The 26,278-nt window shown below is 37.2% G+C and overlaps 1 protein-coding gene across 1 annotated transcript in view; it reads right to left on the bottom strand.

The window, feature by feature from the left end:
- The window catches only part of PARD3B (par-3 family cell polarity regulator beta), a 1,014,759-nt gene that overhangs the window by 458,703 nt on the left and 529,778 nt on the right, over positions 1–26,278 (bottom strand). Inside the window, exons 6-10 of the mRNA XM_004576910.3 lie at positions 20,794–20,880; positions 15,114–15,239; positions 12,241–12,596; positions 9,840–9,979; positions 8,526–8,654 (exon numbers count right to left, since the gene is read on the bottom strand). Coding sequence (XP_004576967.2) covers positions 8,526–8,654; positions 9,840–9,979; positions 12,241–12,596; positions 15,114–15,239; positions 20,794–20,880 — 838 coding nt within the window. The remainder of the gene's footprint in view (positions 1–8,525; positions 8,655–9,839; positions 9,980–12,240; positions 12,597–15,113; positions 15,240–20,793; positions 20,881–26,278) is intronic.

The following is a 26,278-nucleotide window of genomic DNA, read 5'->3' as shown; positions in this document are numbered from 1 at the left end:
CGGTGAGGGAACGCCTTACTTTGAAAACATTTTTGATACTGACAAATGCAAACTTCAGTAAGACAGTGACTTCAGGCCTCATTAAGATGAGATAAAAGGAAACTACACAATGTTGTTTAGTGACAATAAATATGATTACTTGGATAGGAACTTTTTTTTATTAAAAGTTTTTTTTTATTGCAAAGTCAGATATTCAGAATAAAAGACAGAGAAGAAGATCTTCCATTCGTTGATTCACTCCCTAAGTTGCCACAATGGCCAGAGTTGAGCCAATCCAAAACCAAGAGCCTGGAGCCTCTTTCAAGTCTCCCATGTGAGTGCAGAGTCTCAAGGCTTTGGGCCATCCTTGACTGCTTTGCTAGGTCACAAGCTGGGAGCATGATGGGAAATGGGGCTGCCAGAATTAGAACCAGCACCCGTTGGGATCCTGGCATGTGCAAGGCAAGGACGTTAGCCACGAGGCCACTGCACTAGGCCCTCCTACCAACTCTGAAATCTTTGACAAGAGGGCAACCATGGAATTGTGTATGGTGGGGTACAGTTAACATAATGGGTCAGGAGAACATCCTCACCCTACATCACTGGGAAATGGTAAAGGGAGAAGAGAAACAGATAGGATTGCAAACCAACACTCCTGGCATCAATCTTCTAAGTCTCTCAAAGTATCTCCCTTTGTTATGTGTCTACATCTAAAAGCTACAAGGTGGCACGTAACAAATTTTGAGCACAATCAAATTGAGTGTGGAAAGTTTAAAGCACAATCGAGTTGGGCCTGAAAAAGTCAAGTACAATTGAGTTTGCCTAAATGAATCAGATGTAATTGAGTTGGGTAACTGGATTGTGCCCAGCACTGGCTCTTTGCCCAAATGAGGGGGCACATAGCCAAAAAGGCGCAACTCACTGGGACTTGAAATTTTCACAGTCTAATTTTTTTCTTTCTTTTTTTTCTTTTTACAGAATAAGGAGTTGTCCACAAAACAAAGAGATAAGGTTGAAAATTTAGTATCTGTGGCTTATCAGGAAAATCATGAAGTTAATCCTTTGGGCCAGTTGCTGTTCCAGAACTCCTCAAACTGGTGTGAGCATCAAAATATTCCAGAAGATGTGAAAAACAAGTCCTTTTGAGTCCTTCCACAAGAGTTTGTATGGGTCTGGAAAGACAGAATTTACATATCCAACAAGTTCCCACGTGATGCAGCTACTACTGCTCTCAGATTGTATTAGGGAACCTGTGCTCTAAGGAACTGCTGCAGCTCAAACTGAAGCTGCAAATATACTTTTAGATACTTTTGAAACTTTGCAAATATCCCCTAACACATGTAGTTACAGAGTCACTATACTCAATGTTATGAAATGTTCTTACTAGGAACTATATAATGGAATGTGCAAATGTCTGCTTGATTAGTCTTAAAAACTCTAAGTGGTCACTTACATTCAAAATGAACTACCCCCAAACCCTCCCTGCAGAAACAAATACAGATTCCCACTGTCAAGAAATCTGAGCTTATCTTTACATACTTTTTGATTTGTATTAAAACAATTGTACAGGCACATATTACATCTAATGTAAGTTCAATATAGACTAACAGTAATAACTTCTTTAGTTATACCCTATCAGCACCCTATGTGGTAGATTTTAGTGTAACTTTCAGTTAACAAATATTTACTGAGCTTGTACTGTGTTTCAGGCACAGGAAATGAGAGGAGTAAATATTATTTGGCATTCACCATATGTCAGAAGCTGTGCTCAGTTAATTCTTACAACCCTTCCGGACAGGTTCTTACATCCTTATTTGACATGTGAGGAAGCAGAGTAACTGAACGATTAAGTAAAAATGCAAAGCAGAAATTTATATATAGTTCATGAGATGTGTCCCAAAGTCGGTTATAAATTGTGATTTCTCTTTATGTCTTAAAGTCCAATAGAGAAATTTTAACATTTTGAGTCTGGGGCATGGTGAAGGGTACCCTGATATGAGTAGAAAAGTAAGTTGAACCTCCTAAAGCAGACCCAGTGGCTCCTTGATGTTTTGTCCAAGGAAGGTGTTGTATTCATATGTTTATGATGTCCCTAGACAGCCAAATTCAAAACTAAGGAATTACTAACAGTTCTCACTCCAGACAGCAAAATCTATGAGATGCCAAAACCAACATTATTTCATCTTCCTACCGATCTCCATTCCTGAAAAGTGATAACCCTAACTTGTACAGTTGACTCTTCATCTGGATGGGCAACAGTGGTAACGAGTGGTATTTGTTGAATCTCATTCCATATCCCGTATTCTAAACATTTTATATAGGTATCATTTAATCTGAACAGCTGGTCTCTTAAGTAGATGCTACTAGGATAGCTGTTTAGGGTTAAGAAATGGGTGCTCAGGAAGTTAACATGATCAAAGCAGTTTAATCAACAGGTGGAAAACCACAATGCAACCCAAGTCTGATGAATTTCAGATTCTGTGCTGCCGATCAGCATCTCTGGTGAATTACAGTAAACTTACACCAGGTATCCTAACATCTCTCTCCCCACTCCAAATTTATTCTACACAGTACTATTTCTCCTGTGATTCCCTGGCATAGTAATCTGTCAAACTGGGCAGCTGGCTATGTCTCTAATGTATTCTGTACTTCCCATTTTCTGAGTAACTGAAGATGCTGTTTCCTTCAGGCCTCCAGCTTTGCCTTTTGAAATTCGATTCAAGCATGTGTGTTCTTCTCAACTGTATTCATGCTCATGACAGTTTTCTGGGAACCCATTTTACTTGAAACCCTACAGTTCTGTATTTGCATAATGTGATCCACTGATTACTTTTGTTTTTACGGCCAGAAGTTCCATGAGGACATGCATGCACCTTTTTCATCAGCACAGGTCATGCTACACAGTTCATGCTAAACTGAGACTCAGTCATGTTGGCTGAATGGAACTGCAGTAAGAAGTAAATGAAAATAATTTCAGGAAAAAAATGTAATGGAAACAACTTCTTGGTAAGGCCTTCATCTTCAGTCACTAATACTCTACTGCTTGGAGAATACATAATAATTTGGCATTTGTATAATCATTTTAATTCTCAGCCATAACTCTCACACTTTAGGGAGAAAAATCACTCTGAAATTATCCTTTAATTTCTGCTACTTACCCACAAATAGCCACTGCAATATTCATTTTTCCCAAGTATCTTGGTTAATTAAGCATGGAATCATTTAAATCAAATAGCCAAGGGGAATAAAATAATATATCAGCTAAATGAGGTTCATCTAAGATTTCAAACCAAAATCCCTCCATGATTTATGATGTTAAATCATTTGACATCTGAAGGTACAAATCTGTCACTTAGTAATCAGACTGAGTAAACCATGAAGGAGATGGGACCACATCTCATTTGCCAAGGCAGTCACAGACACAGGTAAATAAGTTAGCGTTAGAATCCAGTAAGCTCGGCAACTGTTAAGAGAGCCTGCAGCATTTTTCCCCAGAAAAAGCAATATTCCTTAGTGAAGGTCAAATCAGCATGACAAACACTGAGTCCTTTCGGTTTTCAATCATATCAGGCAGGGGAAACTTACTTGCTTGAAATATAGTTAATCCCACTTGCAGAGGCCAGTAGTTAATAGCAGGCAACTTGGCAGGTAGAAATTATAAATACATTTCAAATTTTCTCAGCTTGCTTTACCCATCAGGGGTTGCTGTGATTTTCAGGATAATTTAAAGATAAGGCACCAAGTCAGGAAACCAAATGTTAAAGAGGTTAACAAAGAAATGGCGGAAATGGTTCTTTGTATTCAATAAATGAAAGAAGACGCATGCATTCATATGTATGTATCTGCATATTTGTACAATTTGTATTCCTATCTTTTCCTTCAATCTCTCTCTCTCTCTCTCTCTCCCCCTCTCTCTCACACACACAAATGCACACGCACACACACATGCACACATACACACACCACTTTCTCTAGGTTTAAAAAAAAAAATAAGGGCATAAAATGAGTACAAAACTTTGTCTTTCACAATCTTTCCTAAAAATTTTCGTAAGAAAAAAAATAATTTTGGGTTACCAAATAGAAAGAATTTGTAGGCCTCATCTATCATGGAGCTGACTAAGCTAATCACAGATTAAATAACTTAGTTCTGATTTCTAAGGTGGGTGCAGACACAGCAGGATTACCTTCCGATTCTATCCACATGATTCTCAAAAGAGTACCTTCTGTAAAAAGTGCTCCTAATTTGAGTACCTCTCCAATAAATTCTCAACCAGTAAGGAGTCAGGACATCAAATGGTCTTGCAGACTGAGAGTCTGCAAAGAATAATTTTTGAGCACGGTTCTCATGGTAATGATTGTAGAAATAACTAAGTAGTTTAAATATTATTATATACATTGTCATCATTCAATTTCCAACTCAGTCTACTGTGGAGAGCCAGAATGTTGGCTACACTTGGCATGAAGGCTGTGATGCTCGGGAAATGCTCAGGACCTGCTCAGAAGGGAGAGCAGGGAGCAGCAAATACGAATCATTAGCCTGGTCTTTCAGATGGCAGGCTCAGGAGGAAGCACCAGGAAATGGCTGCTCTGGCCTGGCTGATAGCAGATCACACCCAAGAGGTGATCCTGAGTCGGGATTTCCGGCGTGACTGCTGACCACATGCTCTCCTGACTGTGAGTGTTAAGACTTTACCAGAAACCAGTGATAACAAGGAAGTAAGGAAAATTTAACTGTCAGAAAGTAGGCAATACAGAGCTGCTAAGAAGGTAGGGAGCATGGCTAAAAAAAGAGGGGGGAGGAGGAGAAAAAGCATTTCTCAGAACAGAAAAAACAATAAACATGGTTTGTTTTCTTCAAAGGAGATAGAACAGGACAAAAGCAGGAAGTGTTGTCCTTCCTTCATCCTGCCAGCCTTTGAGAGGAAAGTCAAGAGTGTGCATCGATCATGTCGGAAGAAGAGACCAAAGATATCACCTTCAATTTTCTGAAAGTAAAACACACATTTGTATCATGCAACACACTGTTCGTGTTGTTCTTTCAAGTAGTTCAGCACTTGCCACATCAGGAAGGAATTCCCACTGAAACAATCCTATGCTGACCACACACGACCTCTCTTTAGACTTCCTGCCTGCCTTCTTGCTTCTTAACACTTAGCAAAGGCATTTGAGGTAAAGGAAAATACTACTTGGTTTTTCTTTAGAAAAAAATCACTAAGATTTGTTGTGACTTAAGTTATGATAAGCCCCAAAGTCCCTTCCATTGATTATAAAGAATATTCCCACATATTTGGATTTTCAAATATTTTTGAAAGTCTACATACTGATCAGAAAAATGTAAAAGAATGAATGCTAATCACATGCCATCCAAAATTTGCATAGAGGTGAAAACAAAACAAAGAAGTTATTTCTATTCATAATCTCTAGAGTGGCAGAATTAATTTAATACACTCCCTGATGATATTAGTGTATGATGTTCATTTTTTGGTAAATTCTACTATGTGATCTATAGTTTTTTGGATCCCAAAATATATTTTTAGATAATACAAAGAGAACAACATCATTGATCAGAAATGCTAGTTAGAACTAGGTGAGCTTGCATGAATTCAATTACTCCATCATGTCTAATGTGTAGTACTGTGTCTACAGTACTACAGAGGTAACTATATGCTAGAGTTGATTATGGCCAATGTACATTGAGAACTTACAGTTGGCCTGAAGTTGAGCCAAGAGTTTCACATGTCTCATTTCATTTAACTCACACTACAATCATATGATACAAATTAGGAAACAGACTCACAATGATTTTGTGATCTGTTTCAGAAACTGAGCTCTGGAAGCTGAACTCCACAAATGATTTTCAACATTAGGAAATAGGCCTTCAGATCTAGTTCTTAGACATTGCACTGTACCTGGATTTGTTGGTGGTGGTGATTTATCTGAAAAAAATCAGAATTGGGCTTACTGATTTATACAGACATAAATAGTACAAACATTTATTGTTTCATCTACAATTTCCAGACTTAAGCCTTTTTGATTAAATGGGTTATGGATAGCGTCCATTTATTTATAATCTGATGGGGAGTGGGCATTTCTAAGAGAAAAAGAATTAGCTATGGATTTATTAAGTCCACAGGTCATATGGGAGAGGAAATAGTAGATGGGAAACTTAGGGTTCATGAAGATGTAAATTTTTAGTTGGAGTTCTATCATTAGATTCTTTTGGGTAGGGCTATTTAGACTTGTTCTCTCATGTCACACAGTTTTATTCTTCTCAGGTCATAATTTCACAGAATTCATAGTGAAAAACTTTCCTTTGTTGTTGCATGCCTGAAATAAATGTAGTGCCACTGGAATTTTTTTTTTTAGATTTATTCCACAAATCCAAAGAAGTAGAGAAGATATGAAAGTTTTCCACATATATGTGCTGTTTCCCTTGGTGGTGTTTGTTCTTACTCTCAAGCAGGAGCCAATATCTTTGGATTAACAAAGGATTGAAAGAACAATCCACTGGAGCTTTTTGATGATAAAGTTTTGTGTATAATTCAGTGTTTTAGAGGAAAACAATGTAGAGCCCAAGTTCTTGCAGTTTTCTTCTTTAGAAATACAAGGCTTTTCAGTGAGGAGATGAAACATTTAGAATTCTGCTTCTCAACAGGGTTGGATATGGAAGAGTCAAGTTGAAGCAAGGATGTGGAGAGCTTATCTTTATGAGATACACCACTGATTCTTCCTCCCTCCTTTCCTTTAACTACTGATTTTTCCAGAGCATATAAAAGAGTGAGGGGGAAACTGATAAGGTACTTAGAAAGAGAAGAAAGGACAGCAAGTAAATTCATCACCAAAGGGATGAGAGGGGCAAACAGTCTTCTGGGCAGACTAAGGCAATAAGATAGTTCCTCAGTAAAGTTGTGTAGTCTGCTCATAAGGATGTTTGTCCCTCATAATCCCTTTGGTTGGTTTTTATTCAACCTTTTCATTGACAGCCATTTTCCTGGAGCATCTTTTATAGATGGTGAGGCAAGCTCAGTTTAAAAATTCTAAACAGCCCATTTGCTTCTTGGACAAGTACAATAGTTACAACATTCTTATAAAACTGTCTTCTTTGATTTAACCATTTACTTTTGTGTTAAACTCAAAGGGGTTAGAAAATAAGCCTTAATTGTTCTCCTTAGGTATTTAATATTTTTATGATACAGAAGCAAAAAAAGAGAAAAATTGGATTTGATGAAAACAAAGTTTCTATAAAGGAAGCAGTTCAACAGATTGAATAAAAATCTATAAAATGACCAAAAATATTTCAAGTATGTATACATTTGAAAAAGTGTCCTTAACTAGACTAGATAAGGAACTTATAAGAAAAATAAACAAGCAAAGCAATTCAACTAAAAAAAATGGCAATTGATTTAAACACATTTCTCAAAGAAGCAGTAAAACCAACAGGTACATGAAATAATGTTCAAAATAAATAATCCACAGGCAATACAAATCAAAACCAAAATGGGACATCATCTTATTCTAGTTAGAATGGCTCTTATCAGAAGGACAAAGAAAAGAGGACCCCAGAACTGTTGGTGTGTATGCAAAGCAGCAAAGCCATTGTGGAAAATCAGAATGGATGCTCTTCAAAAAAGTAAAACTAGAGCCACCACTGGACCTGCAAGCATATCTGAGGGAAAATAAAATAAGCTTGTTGAAAAGACATCTGCACTTTCACACTTACCACAGAATCATTCATAATATCTGAGAAAGAGTCCATCCACAAATGAGTTTTTCATTTCTTTCTTAAAAGCGTGGGTTTAAAAATAGTAAACAATACAAAAGAAATATGAGGAAATGGAAATATCTCATAGTCTCAACTTTTCCAACAATATTTCCATGTTTTGGAAATGTCTTATTTGCGGTATATTATTTTCCTCCCTACATATTATATTATGAAGATTCTCTCTTGTTCTTATCACTTAGATATCATTTTAAGTACTTATGTATGCTATTTCATTAAGCAAAGCCAATAAAGGACCCAACACATCAAGACAACACATCAGATTTTAGGAAGGAAAATAGCAATGCAAATAGTATTTTTCTACATGTTTGACCATTAGTTTAGGGAACATTACTAGAAATGTGGTTACTAGGTTAAAGGATGTATATTTTTAATAGGACTTGAGACATCTTCTGAAAGATATATTTCCCAGACTTCAATAATACTTTAAATGTCCTTGTTTCATATTACAGTGACAATCTGAAGTTCCATTACCATTTTGAATCCTTGCATAATTTCTTTTTGATTACCTACATTAACAGGAACTGTAAATTCCAACAAAGGCATTGAGCTATTTTGCCAACTCTGTTTTGTGAAGGACCTAGTATCTAGCATCCTTTATTGAATGTGCTGAATATTGTTGAACAGTTGTTTACTGTTAAAAGTTGTTTGAATTAAGCAGCTGTTCAATAATAGCCAATGAGACCTGACTTCGCAGCTGTTATGAATTCACTGACTTGTTTATATTCTGCTTGGAAAATACAGTGAGCTGAGATCTGAACATTACCAGTTCTCGGGGCAGAAAATTCCCCTCTTGCCGGGCAATGACCAGCGATGCTGTCTCTCCCTGCTTGGTGCTCCTCAGCATGGCCACAAGCTCTTCCTGAGTTCGTCCAGTGACATCTCTGCCATTTACCTAATGAATATAATTGTTTGAATAGCCACTATTACAACACTGTCTTCTTTTTTTTATTAAATTTATTCATTAATTGCATTGTGTTGTAATTACATAGAATCTGGGATTCTCCCCCCACCCTCCCCCACAACACTGTCTTCTTATACCCCACCATAAGGTTCTATGATCATTGAAACTGTGAAAATATGAAAACTAAACAGATGAAACAAATAAATGCAAAATAACTTTCAAATAATATATTGCCATTTATATTTTGATACTGGACACACTTAGCCATTAATATCAGCAGCTTTTTTTCCTAAGACATTACATTTGTTTGAGGTGAAGACCAAACTGGGAGAACCACAGAATGATTCCTCAAATGAGAAAGAAGCAAATTTCAAATACTTATCTGGCATCATTTTCTGCCCAACATTACCAGCAAAAGTGGGCCATTATCTAATGGGAAATTCTTCTGGAAACATAATAGTCCTATATTTTTACCCATATTTGAAACATTATAGTCACCAGATTATCATGGACTGTGGGATCCTTAAAGTCATGACATATCAAACCTTGGGCAATATTCTTTCATGATCTAGAAAGAACTACATGGAAAGCTACAGCATTGCTTTCATGCCACTTGGGTTAAACAAAACCTGATAGTTTTAATGGAGATGACTTATTCCAAAGGTAAATTAACAATATGTAATTGTCACAAATATGATGCAGTCAAACAAAAATACCTGGAAAAAAATCCTCTTGTTTTGGGTATTCCATACACTTCTTGCAAAAATCACCTTAAGTGTTCCTACTGCAATCCTAGCACAGGTGATGCAGATCTGGACAAGGGATAGGTCAATTTGAGACATTCTGGCATTGTATTAATAGTTTAAAGAAACTATTATAGCCTTGGGTGTGACTTGGAAAGTATTAGCCTTAACTGAACATAGTATGACCTCTTGGATTAAATCTGAACTTCTCATAAACCATAAGAGGTAGAAGAAAGAGAAGCATTCGTTAATACTTGGCCTCTGATCACTGACCTTATTGCCTATGGAGTAATGACATAACAAAAGTTCTTATCTCATATGTTAGTAATAATGTTCAATATATTGCATTCAAGGTGCAAATATTTAAAGAGTTGTTTGTATACTTATTTAACCATCAAAAATATTTTTTTAAGGTATAAGTTTCAATTCTTACCTCCAAAATTCTATCCCCTGATTGTAGGCGGCCATCTTTTATTGCTGCTCCTTTTGGCAAAATATTTTTTACAAAAATGGGACCAGGGCCATGTATGGAAGAGTCTCTGGTAACCACAGTGAAACCAAGTCCTTCAGGGCCTAGCAAGTAACAACAGGGAAATACAGTCACTTTAAGTAGGAGTAATATGACATGCAATCTTAAAGTAAAATAGAGCTGATGAAAGGCATATGCCAGCCACATCCTCTGCAGAACTGACTTGTGACTAGAGTTCTATCAGTCCTTTAAGCAGCGGGGCAATGCAAGCTTCTCTCTCCCGCGCTGCATCGCATCCTGCTGTCCTGTTGCAAGGCTCTTGCTCTTCAGCTGTGTCGTCTTGCAGCTCTCCTGTTGCAAGGCTCTTGCTCTTCAGCTGTGTCGTCTTGCAGCTCTCTTTTTTCCCTTCCCACTGTATTTTTCACTGCCTAGAGATATGCTTGGGTTTCTCACAAGAATATTTACGTCAGTCTTATTGCTTCTTCAAACTTCTATCATTGATCTTTCTTTAAAAGATTGAAAAGATAATTAAAAGCACCATAGTGTTTTTTTTTTTTTTTTGGTGCGGAGTGGGGAGATCTACTCCACTTTTGGTTTTCGTGCTTTGATTGTATTACTACCTTCCCACCTCTCTGTTCACACCATCTCGGTCATTCTAAGCGTTACCTAGATACTCCTCAAGGCTGTGACCTGGGATACTTTGTGCTTTAGACCATTGACCTTGGCCAGTTTCTGCCTTCAATTCTCTTACCATGGAGGAGACCTTAATCTCTTTGGCCCTAATCTGTCTATCTGATATCTGCATGTGAATTGCAAACTTCACTGAATATACCCCACCTTCTTTCCAATTCAGGTCTTGGCCTGCACAAATAATCTCATCTACTTAAAATTTTAATTTCTAGCAATTATATCTCTATCATGAAGTTTCCTTAGCTGAAAAGCCCAGCAAAAATCTCATACCTCTCTCCTTTGCTTCCTACAATCATACTTTTACTAAGGCAGCAATGCTGTGTTTCTGCATTTAGAAAACCAAAACGTACTCTTTACTGATCCTGGGCACACTTTTAATACAACTTTCTGCTTTCAGTGTGAATTTTCCAAATATTGCAGTGATATATCATATGCTTTATTTTTGCATTCAAGATTTTCTGGCTTATTTAAAAATATTTTTATTATTTTTCCTTGATACATTTTCCAGGTGTAGGGATTCCTCGCTTCCCCTCCCCTTTCTCACTCTTAATTTTCCGTTCCTATCATTTTCCCACTTATTGCTGTATTTTAAAAAGTAATTTTTTGGTCTGGTTAATTTTTCTTCCCTTAAAGCACCAAATTCTATGTCTATACACAGTCAAAATATGTATATTCTGGTCTCCCCTCCAAAATATTCTAGTGATAGAATTAAAAACACTTAATTGCAAGGAACACTGGAGCATTTCTGCCTCCTAATCAACATATTTACTTTCCAATACAGAATGCTTACAGATTAATAGATTTTTGATGAAAGAACTGTGCTTTGAACAATCTTTCTGTCCTTATGAATGTTACTTGTTTTAGAAGTCAGTAAATATTTTAAAGCTACCTGTGACCATTAAATCATATGTTAATTCATATAAGACTCTTAGAAATTTTGGTTTCTTTTGTATTTTGAAAAACACAGAATTTCAGAAGGTTGTAATAAGGGAGAGAAATATGAGGCATTGGTTATAAAATAAAGCACAGAACCACATGAATGCTTATGAGTATATATAAAATTACATAAATATGCATGTACACACCTGAGCTAGTATTACAGATCTGCTCTGGAAATGGATGGAAAAGTTTAAAAGGACAAAGAAGAGAACATTCACAACATTCTTGAAATATTAGGTGTGTTTCGAAGGAATGGAATATTAAATCAGTGGAATCAATAATTATTATATATTTGCCTTCTGGTTAGTGATTGTTTTACTGATATGAAACTATTTGGTAATGAGAAAAAATACACTATCTGGGCTTGGCTCAAAGGATGCATCAAAAAATCACAAACTGTGATTGAAACAACTACGAATGAATTTCAGTGTCTATTTAGTATTATGTTGTAGCACAACATTGCTCTATCTCTATCAAGTTTGCAATGATTCTTTCCAGTCCACAACATGTCTTTGTTATTTTCTTGTTTCAAATAATCTATAATCTGCAGAAAAAAAAAGAATAAGAAAGTGACTACTATTTCAAGAAATTTGAGTTACCGAAGTATACACTTAAATCCATTCTTTGATACAATTAAATGAAGGGAGAATTAACTAAATTAGCCTTAATGCATTTCTCTTAACCAATTTTACATGCTACAATAATAGAATGCTATTAAGCATAATTTAATAATTACCTTTCTTTAGGTCAATCTTAATTTTCTTTGCATTTTTTTTGCTTCCAAACCCCATGAGAGGGATGAGAGAGGGAGAGGATGGCTTTCTTCCTAGTCTGGGCATTTGAGGGCTCTTGCTTTGCTGTGGGGAAGTTGTTGTATCTGCCTCAGTGCTGCTTGTTCCGGTGGGATTCGTTGTATTTACTCCCGATTTGTTGTGGACAGGAGGTACCTTTGTTCTCAAAACACCATCGTTGCTACCAAAAATATTAAGCGTTCTGATGACTGATTTTTCGTATTGCTCACGGTTTTGAGGTGGAAGCACATGGAGGAGCACACTTGGGGCTCTCATTGCTTTCCGGAAGACATCTTGAGCTCTACAAGAGAGTTAACAAATGACACACATATTGATACACCATCTATATTATTATTACTATTATTATTATTATTATTATTATTATTTATTATTATTATTTGAAAGGCAGAGCTAGAGAGAGGGTGGGATGGAAAAGATGGAAGACTTTTTCACTCCCCAAATGCCCACAGTGGCTAGAGTTGGGTCAGGCCAAAATCAGTACTCACAGTCTCTTCTGGGGCTGTTCTATGTTGCCTTCTGAAGCACATTAGCAGGGAGCTAGACTGGAAGTGGATCAGGCAATACTTGATCCATGGTCTACATGGGATGCCAGCATCTTAGCGACTTAATCCACTACTCTGTATCTTTGGCTCCAAATCACTATCTTAATTATTCCAACATGACAACAGCCATAAGCAGTAGCATAGTACAGGGAACCTTATGAACATCACTGTCTATATGACTTAATTAACCAAATATTAATTACTACTTCTTACTTGAATCCTGGGTGTTCCTGCACTGGGCATGCATTTGTACCATGGCTTATTCCCTCACTTTCTAGAAACTTTACTGGAAAAACTGAAATTGGCTTCCATCTTATAAATAAGAAAATTGAGGCTCAGAGAAACTAAATAGCTTGTCTAACACGCACACACAGCTTTTAAGTGTTTTAAAATCTGAATAAGTGATTATTAATGTATATATAAAAAACAAACTTTAGATGAAAAAAGGATTTACATCAGAGTATTAACTAGGTACTTTTTTTTTCTGAACTTGGTTGTAATATACCTGTCTTCTCTCACAAGACTTGTGCTCAAGAAGTTCAGTTCTGGCACAAGGTTTCCTCAAAAGAATGTTTTAACAGGTATTTGATTGCATGTAAATATTTCAAGTAGCTGGCAGTCCAACAGGTAGCCTTCCCACTATTCTGTCATTAAGGATCCTCCTTTCCACTTTTCTCGTTTAGCACTTTGAATTCTTCCTAAAAATTCCTAGCACATCTCCCCCAATAACCCCTTCCCCATGACTCTTGATGAGACATTTACCTGTGTTGAGGTAAAAATGCCAAAGAGATATAAGTGAAGATAGTACACAAAAGTTTTTTTTAAGAGTGGCTAGAACAACTCGGAGACAAAAACTTTGTCATTCATCATTTCTCCTTTGTATTTTGTGACACTCAGAAGTTCTGGAGGGGAATCTCATGACCATCTTGTACCCATGATACAGTGTGAAGATGGCAGCCATGTGAAAGGCAGGAGAAGCAGAGAGAAGGGGGCGGGGATTGCCTGGGTCACCCACGGCTGGCCTGCTGCCATCTGGACTGTTGCACTACTCCCCTTGGCACTTGCTTGTCTTTTGAAAAAATAAATACAACATTGTTGGTGGAAACTTTCTTTCAGGCCTGTTATCCATAGCCACATGACATAGCAACTAATCATAACCCCTAGGGCTATCAGAGCCCCCTCCCTTGAGAGCAGCATTTAATTCTGCACTCAATTTAAGGAGCATGAAAGGACGCCCCAGATGCACAACCTCTCCACTCAGTTGCCTTGTGCTGCTTTTGCTTAACGAGGAGTCCGTTTCTACTCCAACCTAGCTCAACACTTGACTTTTTAAATCTCAGTTTCTACCACTGTCCAATAGAAACGAGGTGTCTGTTTCACAGGTCTATCATGTCCTTGTAAAGTTTATAATAGTTAATATGCACATTATATAATTTGTAATAGTTCATAAACACATTATATTAATAATTTTATGTGTCATCCATTACTTTAACAACAACAACAAAAAATATTCTTTCAAGCTTTCTTTCTTACAGTGTTTATGCAGCCAGTGTCTGTTCCTGCCTCCACCCAAAACTGGTCACCATCTTGCCTAATCACACCCACAGCAACAGCTAACGCCCAGAGATGAGTAATGAATATTATGCTTATTTCCTGCATTCAGAATCACCATGCAATGCCAGTATGCTTTTAAAATATATATAATATATTCATTTATTTATTAAACTATATTTTAGTGTTCAGCCACAGGAAGCCATTCTCATAACGTTTCCACATGCAGAAAGATAATTTCTTGAAGGCACATTTTCAAATTTTAATTTTTTCCATTTGTTGCTTTTATTCAGTGAGTCCTGGAGATCTCTCAGGCTTTTTTCCTTGAAGCCAGGACTGCTGACATCAAGCAAGTTAATTAATAAGCTGAACTAACAGTCTGTGGAGAGAGCCATTAAATACCTGTCTAGCTGACCCCGTGGCTCCAGAATAACAAACCCAGCCATTGATGCCACAGCAAGGCAGCCAGCAGGCAAGCTTGGTACATCTGTGGGTTGCACATTCTTGAAGATATTGGGGACATGTGTGGGCCACTTTTGTGAATGTTACAAACACAAGACACATTTGACAGCATATGTCCTAGGGTCATTCAAAGGCAGCTTATCAGAAAGTCTACCTGGGATTTTGAACAGAGTGAGTTCCACACTGATTATAACCATTCTGGAATCAACAGACTAAATGACACAATGAAAAAAAATGCCTACTGAGAGAAAGTTTTGTCCACGAGATCCACGTTGTTGATTTTGACTATGCACTCATTTTCGTGAAACAGTTCTTCCCGCTTGGACCTGCTGTTGTCTTCAATGCCTCGGATGAACAGCCCTAGAATCCTAAACACAAAATGCAGGTTGTAATGGAACTACTGAATAATAACACAGGATCATTTTATTTATTTATTTATTCCCAACTACTCAGAAGGAAGATGGATCTGTGTTTCCAGAAGAAATTATGTTTTCTGCTGTGGAAATCATTGTTGAAATCCTTAGCACCTCCCCTCTGCAATACAAAAACACAAATCCAAAGGAGAATAAAAGCCCTTTCAGGACAAATATACACAGATATTAAGCCGGAAAACAATCTTTGACCTCATTCTCATATCTGCAGTAAAGCATGAGTTAATGCAGTTGAGGACACCAAACACTGGGGGTGCTGGAGATGGGCATCCAAGTTGATTGTGATGAGAGGGGCTGAGTTAGTGCCTCCATGGTGACCTAGTGCATAGTACTGAGAGAAGACTGGGGGTTCATGACAATTTTTGCTGTCTTGTTACCTGTTAGAATAATTTACATTTTAAGACTTAAATATTTAGGTCAGAATCACATTACTCGGTTTAGAAGGAAATTCAGTCTCATTTGTTAACATCACCGAATCAACTTTGCACTGAGTACTTTCTACATGTTCAGTAAAGAGAAATATGAGCAAAAGCCAGAGGACCAGGTATAGGTAAATCAGTCAGGTTAGGGTTGGGGTACAGTAGATAAACAACTGGAGACATTCACAAACCTGGCTTCACAGGATTTGAGAGCTAACACTGAATGAAAGGCCAGGGACATATCCAAGGGTGTCAGGCTCCCTCTGACGGAGCTGAGGCTTAGTACCCACCAGTTACAACTTCTACTTAGGGCAGTCACATGATGAGGAAGGGTGCTGTTGGCTAGCTCAAGTGTGAACCAGGAGGAGCCAGAGGCAGAGAGGCACCACAGTGCCTTTGTGGCTGTGGTTCAGAATCACAAGAGGGAAGGGTCAGAAAAGAAGGGAATGTAAAGGAAGACTGTATATACACATGTGCTTCAAAGAGGTCGTGGATAGCAGAGTTTAAAAATTAAGTTTATCTTGGTGCCATAACATGTCTTGAAACCCATGCATATGAATAGTCTTTCCCCTAAAATTCATGCAATTAAGTCACTATATATGAATACACAAGAATTGTTGTGCCCAAATCAGCTTGCTTTTAAATCCAGTTTCACTGAAATCTGTCAAAACATGTCTGAATAGTGGGCATTTCTGTGCTTTCACATACACAACTTAATTATTTACAAAGGTTGAGCAACTCAGATTTAAAATACTCCTAAATCTGAACCTTTCTGACTACCAACATGATGTTTATGCAAATATCTCCCAAATCAGAGAAACTCATATATCTGAAACACTTTTGGTCTCAAGCATTTCAGATAAGGGATCCTCAGATTGTATAAATCAAAACCAAATCAAAAATGAGAAGAAATGAAACTTGTATCTCTTTTACCTACTTCCCACTTGAAATGTATCCCTCCTCCTCGTGGCAGGAGAGGCTCCTGTCTGTGATTCAGAGTGAGAAAGGCTGACCCGTCTGGCTTCCAAGAGGCACATCCCATCTCCACTTCCCTCAATCTCTTATTTTCTACTATGTTCACACTTTTTTGTAGAAAAGCCTTGTGTGCTATTGCAAAGTCCCCTTTCCCATTACATTTAGAATCTAAACAAAACATGAGCACACTTTATACATAAATGACCGTGTCACCCATGGAAAAGGGGCATCCTCTACAGAAAGTACAGAAGGAAGCGATCCTGCTGCTGTAGCCACAATGTAGAACCTCTGTCTCCAAGCCTCAGGGGATATCATGAGCCTATGTTATCTGAAGATGTCCCTAGGCAAGGCACGCCAACAGATACTTCATTTTCCACTTCAGAAATGGTAAATGAATAGAGCATGCTGCTGTTGGAGGGAAAGCGCTGAAAAGCCACATGATCTGCTACACAGAAGGTTCGGAGTCATCAGCTCAAGTGTGCAGTAAGGTCTTAAGCTTTATTTCCTACTCTAGATTAGTAGCCTAACACAACGCATTCTGTGTTACCTTTCCCTCCTAATATAACGTGCAATAACTGAGCTATGACATGCACAAATGCAAATGATCAGAATTGTGTTAAATATTTTCTTAACTTAAACATCTCTCTGAGTTCACAGTTTGGATTTCTGTTCTGGTGGATTCACAATAACACGACCCATTAGGAAGCTCACATGTGGTTGTAAACTGGTTTATGTAAGTGATATTTTTTTAACAAGCATTCAAGTCTTCCTTTAATTTAATTCAGTACATCATCAGTCATGTAATGTTACTCCCTAGGATTTAATTTCACATTTTGGGAGATGAATTAATTCTTTCAGGCCACTGGGTTGCAATTTAGCTAGCATATTACAGCTGGAGTGTGCTTTGTGAACCTCACTGATCTAAATAACCTAACTTTGCATGAAAAATTTATTGACAGAATAAGCCTGACTGTAAAACCCATGTGTCAGAAGTAATTTTGGTAAAATGTAAAACTGACTGATTTTTTTTTTTTTTTAGTTTGCTCCCTGGCAACAAAACGCTGCTGCCCTCTCTCCTCCATGGAAAGGATGGATCACCTCCAATTTGCTTTCATCCAGATGTCTATGAGAAAGCTCAGATAACAAGATTTCACTATGCCTTTTGCCCACAACCAGTGGTCTATGGTAGATATCTGAGTTAGCAACGAGACTTGGGGGATCTGAAGATTAATCCTGGCCAGGAGTTACACGTCAAAACAACCCAGTTAATTTCCATTAATGAGTAGTGATAAAGGGTGAAAAGTAACAGTTGTTTCTTGCTCTTCCTATAATTTTTCAGGTCCCAATACCTCATTCTTGCCTCCCGTTCTTCTATAACATGGTATAGAAAACTAAACACTACCAGCTTTGCACATTTATGCAGCCCCTTCCCTTACATTCTGAGTCTCTTCTCACATTATTTCCCTGTCTTTCTCAGGTTTATATGTCTATACTGTAAAAGGGAGGTAAGAATGCTATTCTTTTGAACAATAACCAAAAAAAAAATCACCCTTTTTTAGCTCTAAATACTGATACTATCTTTTGAAAAATGAATGAAAATAAGTTGCTTTTTCACTAGCAAGAATTTTCTTTTAGTGTGTGTGTGTGTGTTTTGTTTTTGTTTTGTTTTCCTGGGAATACAAACACAGCGACCCTGTGCTATGGTGGCTAATGAATTTGTAGAGATGTTATCTGGTACAGCAGCCATGAGGTTTTACTAGGGATGTTCTATCTTAGCTTAGGGTTCATACTCAAACAACAGGTGTGGCAGTATTTTTCTAAAAGAATAAGTAAAAGAATATGTTCGAGGCAAAGCGAATTCCAGTAGTCTTAGCAAATAATTGAATGTACATTCTAATTTTTAAAAATGACAGAAACCAACAAATGGAGGGAAATTAAGAGCTAAGCATACCACCCTGACCTTAACTAAACCCCTGTGCTCACACAGTGAAACCATATGGCATGAGGAAGTCAGACACTTGTCGCACAAGCCTTAAACGCAGTTGCATGTAGACACATGGGTTGAGTTAAGTGTGCTGTTTCAGCCTGTACTCATTACTTCTGAACTTTTATTGGCTCATGTCTCCACTTCCATATTATTTTTAATGTTTTTTAATTAAATTTCCTTTTTATAATATTAGTGGCTAGCAAAAAAAAAAGAATTATTTCACCAAGTTATTGAACAGCTGACTATGAATTACAATAAAACGTCATTTCTAAATCAGGCTTTTTCCATCAAAGCCAAAATAATCATAACACACATGATTTATACATGCATGTATTGTGTTTTACAAGGAACTTTCACATTTTTAGAGTCATTTAATCCCATTAACCTTATTATAAAATAAGTATTCATAAGAGTCAAATTTAGGAGACTTATTCAAGGTTATAAAAAGGAACACAGAGACTTTTTCTGACTCCAGATCCAACCAATATTCTCTCTACTATTCTGCCGTGCTTTTGCTAGCAACCAGAACCAAAAAGAAAAAGGAAATCAATACATTCTAGTGTGTTTCTTTCATTTGAAGTGAGAGAAGGTGATTTCTCATCTACAGGGTCCGTTCCTTTTCCAAACTATTGAAACTGAAGTATAGTGACTGTCACATTGTGTATTTCCTCATTTTGGGGAAATTGGGAAGAGCTTGTGCTCTATTTCCAGCTTCATTAAACTAAAGGACCTCGCAATTGAAGGGCTCTGGTATTTCACAAAGCTCTATCAGTACATTTCTGCCAAAAGACATTAGAATTTCTCATGACAACTGAGTAAATACTCTGCTGTCTGTCAAAAACAACCCGAGTTTGTTCTGAGCTATAACCCGTGACATTTATAAACATGCTTATTACACACACAGGAAACTAGGTAACAGGAACCACAAGCTTTTCAACTCATTTCATTTCAGGGAACATTCATTCCAACAGGAGCCTGGCATCAGATGTTCTTCGGGAAAAAAAAAAATTTAAGGTGATGCCAACCAAAATATCATGACCAAATCTGTGCTCCGTACTATGTGGCAGAAAGGACTGAATCGATATTCAGAGCAAACAAATTAATACAGATAACATTTGTGAAATTTTAGTTTTAGAAATAGCAATACAGTGATTTCAAGTCCAGTGACTTGAGTTTTGGGTGACCTTGGAAAACTGATGGAATTTTAAGTTCTTTGATAAGTTATCCTAAAATAAAGAATTTCTGCCTTTTTAATGATGCTTTCAAGAAAATAAATATGACAACTAATTAAAATCTTGTCATATGAGTGAAACACTGGTTTTCTTTTTAACTTTCCGACAACTCTTGCCAATATCCATGTTAGGCCAGAGCAGTCATCCTGAAAGGTGACATAATATCTAAAAACTGGTTATGTATGATTGTTAGAACAGTATCTGCGTTAATTCTGAGGCACATACCTCATTTCCACCCAGGAAAGATTTATATCCCGTTAGATGTCAATTTCAGGAAATGCTGACACAATCTAATTACCACTTACCAGTGTGGCTTTAGCAACGTAATGCCTTTAAAATTCCAGAAGGATGTGGTAAATTATCTTTGAGTAAATTTATTCCAGAAAAAAAATGAACATTATAAAGACATTTCACCTCTAGCACTAAAATAATTTACACATAAAGATTCTGTTATGACTATTAGACTGTTGAATATTTTTTATTGAGTCTCTATCTACCAGAGAAAAAGTAGCAAATATTGACCAAGAATTATTATATTCACTTACTGAAGTGTATTTCGGAGTATTAAACAATTCAGTTGCAGCATTCGTTGCACAATATGTTCAAATCTTCACCAAGGATTCTTTCAAAGGACTCTAACAAAGTGCTTCACCATGAGTTGTAAATGGAGAAACAGCTAGGTTTTCTTTTTCATTGCATCCTCAAAGTAAGTGATTTCATTTTTTTTTCAGCATGTAAGTGGCCACCAAAAGTAAAATTTGAGGTGTCCATCTGAATGATGGATACTTGTACTTAATTCTCTTCCGAAAAATGTTTGGGGAAATGAACTCCTCTGAGTTTCATTAAAACGAGGTTCTGAAAGCAGAAAGACACCTTACCTGCCACTCAGAGATGAAAAGAATGGCACTACATGTATTCCCAAGGGTCCGCCTTCTCCCGAAATCTCCACTGTTCTGGTCATATCACTGGGGCAGAAAAAAAAAAAAAAAACCAAAAACATGATGCGACTCTGGTGAAGCCCAGGTGAGACACAGCAATGCACTCCACCCCCCACCCACCCGGATCTTATCAACTTCTATAACTTCAGCAGCAGGCACCAAGTCTGAGGAGAATGCTTGGCTCATATGTTCAAAAGGCCCCCAAAACTAAAATGTTCAGAAGACTTATTTTTACCCCTAGAAGAGGAAGAAATGGAAATGACTACCCAGGAAAATAACTTCCTACTTAACTTAATCTGCATAAATCAACATATTTTAAGAGATACACAAAATTGCGATTTCTCCTCAACGACACACACTTGAAAATTACTTTGCAGTTTGTAAAATAGATGGAAGTAAACACATCTATTCTTGAGCATAAAGAAACCATCTTTTTTCCTAGGATAGAGAAAAATAAAAATAAAATTCTTCTTTATTTTTAAAAGTCTAGAATTACATTTTAACTGTTGATAATACATTTGAGCATGTTCAAAGCAATAAAAATCAAACTGTAAATTTCCTTCAGCCGTATTCCATGTAACAATTCAAAATTTTCACCTCCTCTTTTTTTTAAGGGTAGAGAAAGAGGTTACAAAACCTGGAGAAAATGTATTTTCGAAAGAAATAGAAAGCCTGACCTGTCTAACCCAACCCAGATGAAGGGAAGGATGAGCCAGAAACATTAATGGATTGTGTGTATGATTGAAATACAGAAGATACTGAGAGTTTTTGAGCAATAAAGAGTGGAACTAACAAGTTTTGTAAAGATGAAAAATAATAACTGTGAACAATTATTGGCGCTTTTAATCCCAGAGAGAGAAAATAAAATTGCTACAGGAAAATGATAAAGCAGAAGCAAGAATCCCCTTTGTGGAAATTTGATGAGGGTCTCTATTGTTTGCTATTTATATGAAAGTGATCTAAAACTAGATGTCAAATTAAGAGCTACAGCTGCTGCAAATGCTTTTCTGATCCAAATTGAAAATGGTGAAAACATGGCTTCTCGCTGGAGAGTTGAGAACAGCATTGGAGAAGCAAAGTGCCTGATGAATTCACTCTGCATGAAGTATTCTTAAAATGATCAACAATCTACAATAAATATATTAGATATAGCCCCATCTGTGGATTAGACTTACTGTGTTTTCTTCACAAGTCTATTATCATTAAGAAAAGGAAAAAAAAAAGTAGAACAGCTGACCAGTTTCACGCATTTGTGGGATATGATGGAATCTCAAATTTGATAATAAATTTCAGATGAGTTTTGCCCAGGTATTACTGATAAATGTAAAACTTGTTCAGTCAAGCAAGTTATATCCAAGGCTTGAAGGAAAAGTTAAAAAAACAAAAAACAAATCTGAGAGCAATAACATAGGATGAGAGGGTTCTTCTCTGTGTGAAAGGACGTGGGGATTCATGCGAATGCATGCACATGCACTGTCATATGCAGGACATGATGTAAATTCTAAATACAAATCTCAGTAGGCAGAAAAAGTTGCATATATTTGAATGGATCCAAGAGCGATACTTTTTACATGATAACAGATTCAGAGTTGGTTTTTAGGCACTGGAGGAAGACTAAACCCAAAGCATTCACATTCCAGGTTTATGATACTGTTTTAAAGACTTTTAAAAGCAGAGGCTCAAATCTTTTTTAACCATTGAAACATCTTTATGATGTATTTTTTATAGGTTTTCCCTGAAAGCATAACACAAATATTTCCTTATAAATGCATCAAGTATCTGTGTACTGACAGATAGCACCTGTACCTAATACACAGCAGTTTTGCGAAGATAAACATTTAGTCAGAAAACTGTTAGACTGCCTTTATAGATTCTCATTTTTTTTCTATTTACAAACATTTCTTCATCCCACTCAAAACTCTTCCTCTAAAATATAATCAGTTCTACATATCATTTTGATGCTTATCCATTTGCATTTACTGAAAGACATTTATGTCATTTACTGATGGACAGATTGACTAGGAGCTTGGAACTCAGGCTAGGTCACCTAGCAGCTGACAGGGACCCACACTAGAGCTATCACCAGCTGCTTCTCCAGGTCTGTGTTCTCAGAAAGCTGGAACAGAATGTGGCTGGACTCCACCTAGGGAGTGAGAGTCCTAAGGGCTCCTTAACTACTCTGCCAAACCCTGCTTCCTCATACCTACTCTCTAGTAGTTATCGACCATGGTTTTATGTTTATTCATAAAGAAGAATTTATAATTTAAGAAATGTCATTAGAAATTACTAAAAATGTTTGGAAGGATGCAGTTTTTAAAGCTCATTTCTACCTTAGAAGACTTCAATTTTCAAAAAAATTTACTCTGCTATTAGTTACTCTCCTAATAGTTACGATTATTTGGCCAGAGGGTTTGTGACAATGGTTAAAGATTATCACAAACATATTACTATACCAGATGAAATAGCATAAAAGGCTTTCAATTTTATTGCCTTTAACATGCAAGCACTTGAAGAAAATGAGATGTGTTTAGTAAAGACAACTTTTATACAGGCCATATCTCACTGTGTTTTTCATAAAATGTGGTCCATTATTTGAATATAGAATGAGCAGCAAAGCATTTGACAAAGATACTTCATAGAAAAGTTACTTATTTTATTTTAAAATGAAAAACATCCCGAGTGCTAAAATTGAGGGAGCTAAAAAGAAATTTGCAAATATGTATACTTCACGGACGATGAAACGGAAAATAGTCTTTGTCACAATTATTTCAATATATATCTCATAAACAGAACTCTGAAAAAAAGAGTGTTAACGCTACTTATTTAGAAAAATTCTAGAGTGCAATTGATGGGACACACACACTTAAGCTTTTGAGAACAGCATATTAGAAGGTAGACTAAAAATGGACAATGTAACAGGTGGTAAGGAAGGAAAAAATTAATTTATACAATGAAGAAAGGATTGGGATGGGAATAATTCTCTTTAAAGAACTTGCGATGAGATACTAAAATAAGCAGCCAATCCAAGCAAGGGAATTGCTCCAAGGTCCACTTGACAATACTGACTCTAACAATCACCGGAACCAGCTTTCTGGTCTAAAAGCCTGGGCCAAGCACAGACCGAGGATGTTGAATTAGTGTTTAGAAATGAGACTGACATTATCAGTGGCTACTCTACTAAGACAGCTATTAAGCGATTGATTTCTACCTATAGAAGGAAGGCCTGAAGCATAAGGAATGAATTAGAACAGAGCCTGCAGATGTTTGTAGTCCTAATTTCTTCACACAAGGCGAATGGACAGCATTTTAACATTCAGATTATTCTTGTTAGCTGAAAGGCCAGTAGTTGGAGTAAGGGAAAGATAGAATAAGGAGGGAGAGACAGAACAAGGAAGAGGAAATAGTTCATGTTAGAAAAAAAAGTTTCCTGGATGACATATGAACACCATGAGAGAGAAAGTATATCCCTGGAGTGACTTCATGTCAGAAATCTCAGTCAGTCATTTTAACCAAGATCCCAGGGCAAGTGTGTGCACCCTAGGAGTTAAAACACCACTCAGGATGCAAGCAGCCCAAGTCAGAGTGCTTGGGTCTTCTTCCTGACTCCAGTTCCAATGCTGACCCTGTGAGGTAGTAATAACGGTTCAAGAAGTAGGGTTCTGTCACTGCAATGGGAGCTCTGGATGACGTTGCCAGCTCCTGGGTTGCCCTGGCCCAGCCCTACAGTGAACACGTAGGAATCAATCAGCTGAGATGCAGTGGAGGCCTGATCAATGATTATTGGAAGGAAGTGTGAAAACATGGGGACACGTCAAATCACTTTGAGATGAACTCCCAAATAATTTCCCCTGTGAATGGCCATTAGAGTCAGGCAGAAGATATGATAAAATGTGATAGTAGTTTTAGGAGCTTGTCCTGTGGCTAGTAAGCTAAGCCCCAGACTATGCTGCTGACATCCCATATGGGGGTCCATTCATATCTTGGCTATTTCACTTCTTTTTGTTGTTGCTGTTGAACATTTAATTATTTTTATTAGGAAGGCAAATTTACAGAGAGAAGGGGATGGAGAAAGACCTTCTACCCACTGGTTTACAGCCCAAATGGCCACAACATACGGATAAGTGACAGGTCAGAAACTCTATCCAGGTATCCCATATGGCTGATAGGGGCCCAAGCACTTGGGTCATCTTCCAATGCCTTCCCAGTTACAACAGCAAGAAGCTGGCTTGGAAGCAAAGGAGCTAGAACTCAAGCTGGCACTCTGAGATGCCAGTATTGCAGACAGTAGTTAAACATGCTGCACCACAGCACCTGCTCCACTGCCTACCATACAAACAGAGGCTCAAAACATAATTAAAGTATAATCAAGAGAGTTCTTTTGCTTTGTTGTATTTTTTAAAATCAAAGTCAATTGAGTGATACCTCACAAGAAATACGTGTTATAAAACAAGTGGGGGAAACTTCCTTTATACTGTTTTTCTTTAAAGAAAGATGTGTGAATAATGGGTGAGTAGTTCATCATTATGCTTAAGATTTATGGGCCTGTAGCATATATTTGTTTAGTTGTTCATTCAACAAATATGCCCCCATTACATCCCAAGACCTGTATTAGGTGTCACGAATCCTTTGGAGGATTTATAGTCTTATTTGGGAGAATGACAAACAGTTAAAATAATTTCAATGACAATTCATGCTTAGTTAGCTTTTCTTTTCTTTAGTATTGCACAAACACCTGTAATATCTCAATTCATCTGCACAATAATCTATGCGATTTTCATTTTCCATGCCAAAAAATATTTCAAGAGGATACATCATTAGTCTAATACTGCACAGGCAGTATGCAACAGAACTAGTGTTCGAACCTAGAATTTATCTAAATAAAGAGGTTGGGAACTACAATGATTTGATGTGATGGTTTAAAATATTTTATCCAGCAGTAATATGTAGGATTAGAATAAGGAGAGATTGGCATTCAAACTCACATGCAGGCTACTGCAATGGTCTTGCTGGGAGGTAACAAAAGCTTTCACAGTGTGTGGGAATGAAGCAGTTTCAAGATATTTTGACGCAGATTTTACAAACAATTTGCTTAGTTTTTACGTTACTTACATGGAAGTATCCTCATATGATGTATCAGATCTTCTCTGCCCTGGAGAATGCTGAAGATGTAGCTCACTTGTAAGAGGCTTCCTATGTTCTCTGTAACTGTTTTGTCATCACCCACACCACTAGAATTAACGTTCTCTTTGAGAATAGTAACCTGCGAGTTCTTCCCTGCAACTGTGTTTCCTATGCTATTAACGACTCTTCTCCCCTTCTCCTGTCCCACTGTCTGCAAGGGCTATGAATCTGCATTCACGCTGCTTGGAGAAAATGACATTAGGCTCATTTCTGCCATAACTCTCCTTTTGTGAGGCTCACTGTG

The sequence above is a fragment of the Ochotona princeps genome, chromosome 5 (assembly GCF_030435755.1).
Source record: "Ochotona princeps isolate mOchPri1 chromosome 5, mOchPri1.hap1, whole genome shotgun sequence".
In the NCBI taxonomy this organism is placed as follows: domain Eukaryota; kingdom Metazoa; phylum Chordata; class Mammalia; order Lagomorpha; family Ochotonidae; genus Ochotona; species Ochotona princeps.
The sequence above is the reverse complement of the archived record's forward strand: the minus strand, read 5'-3'. Positions and strand labels throughout refer to the sequence as shown.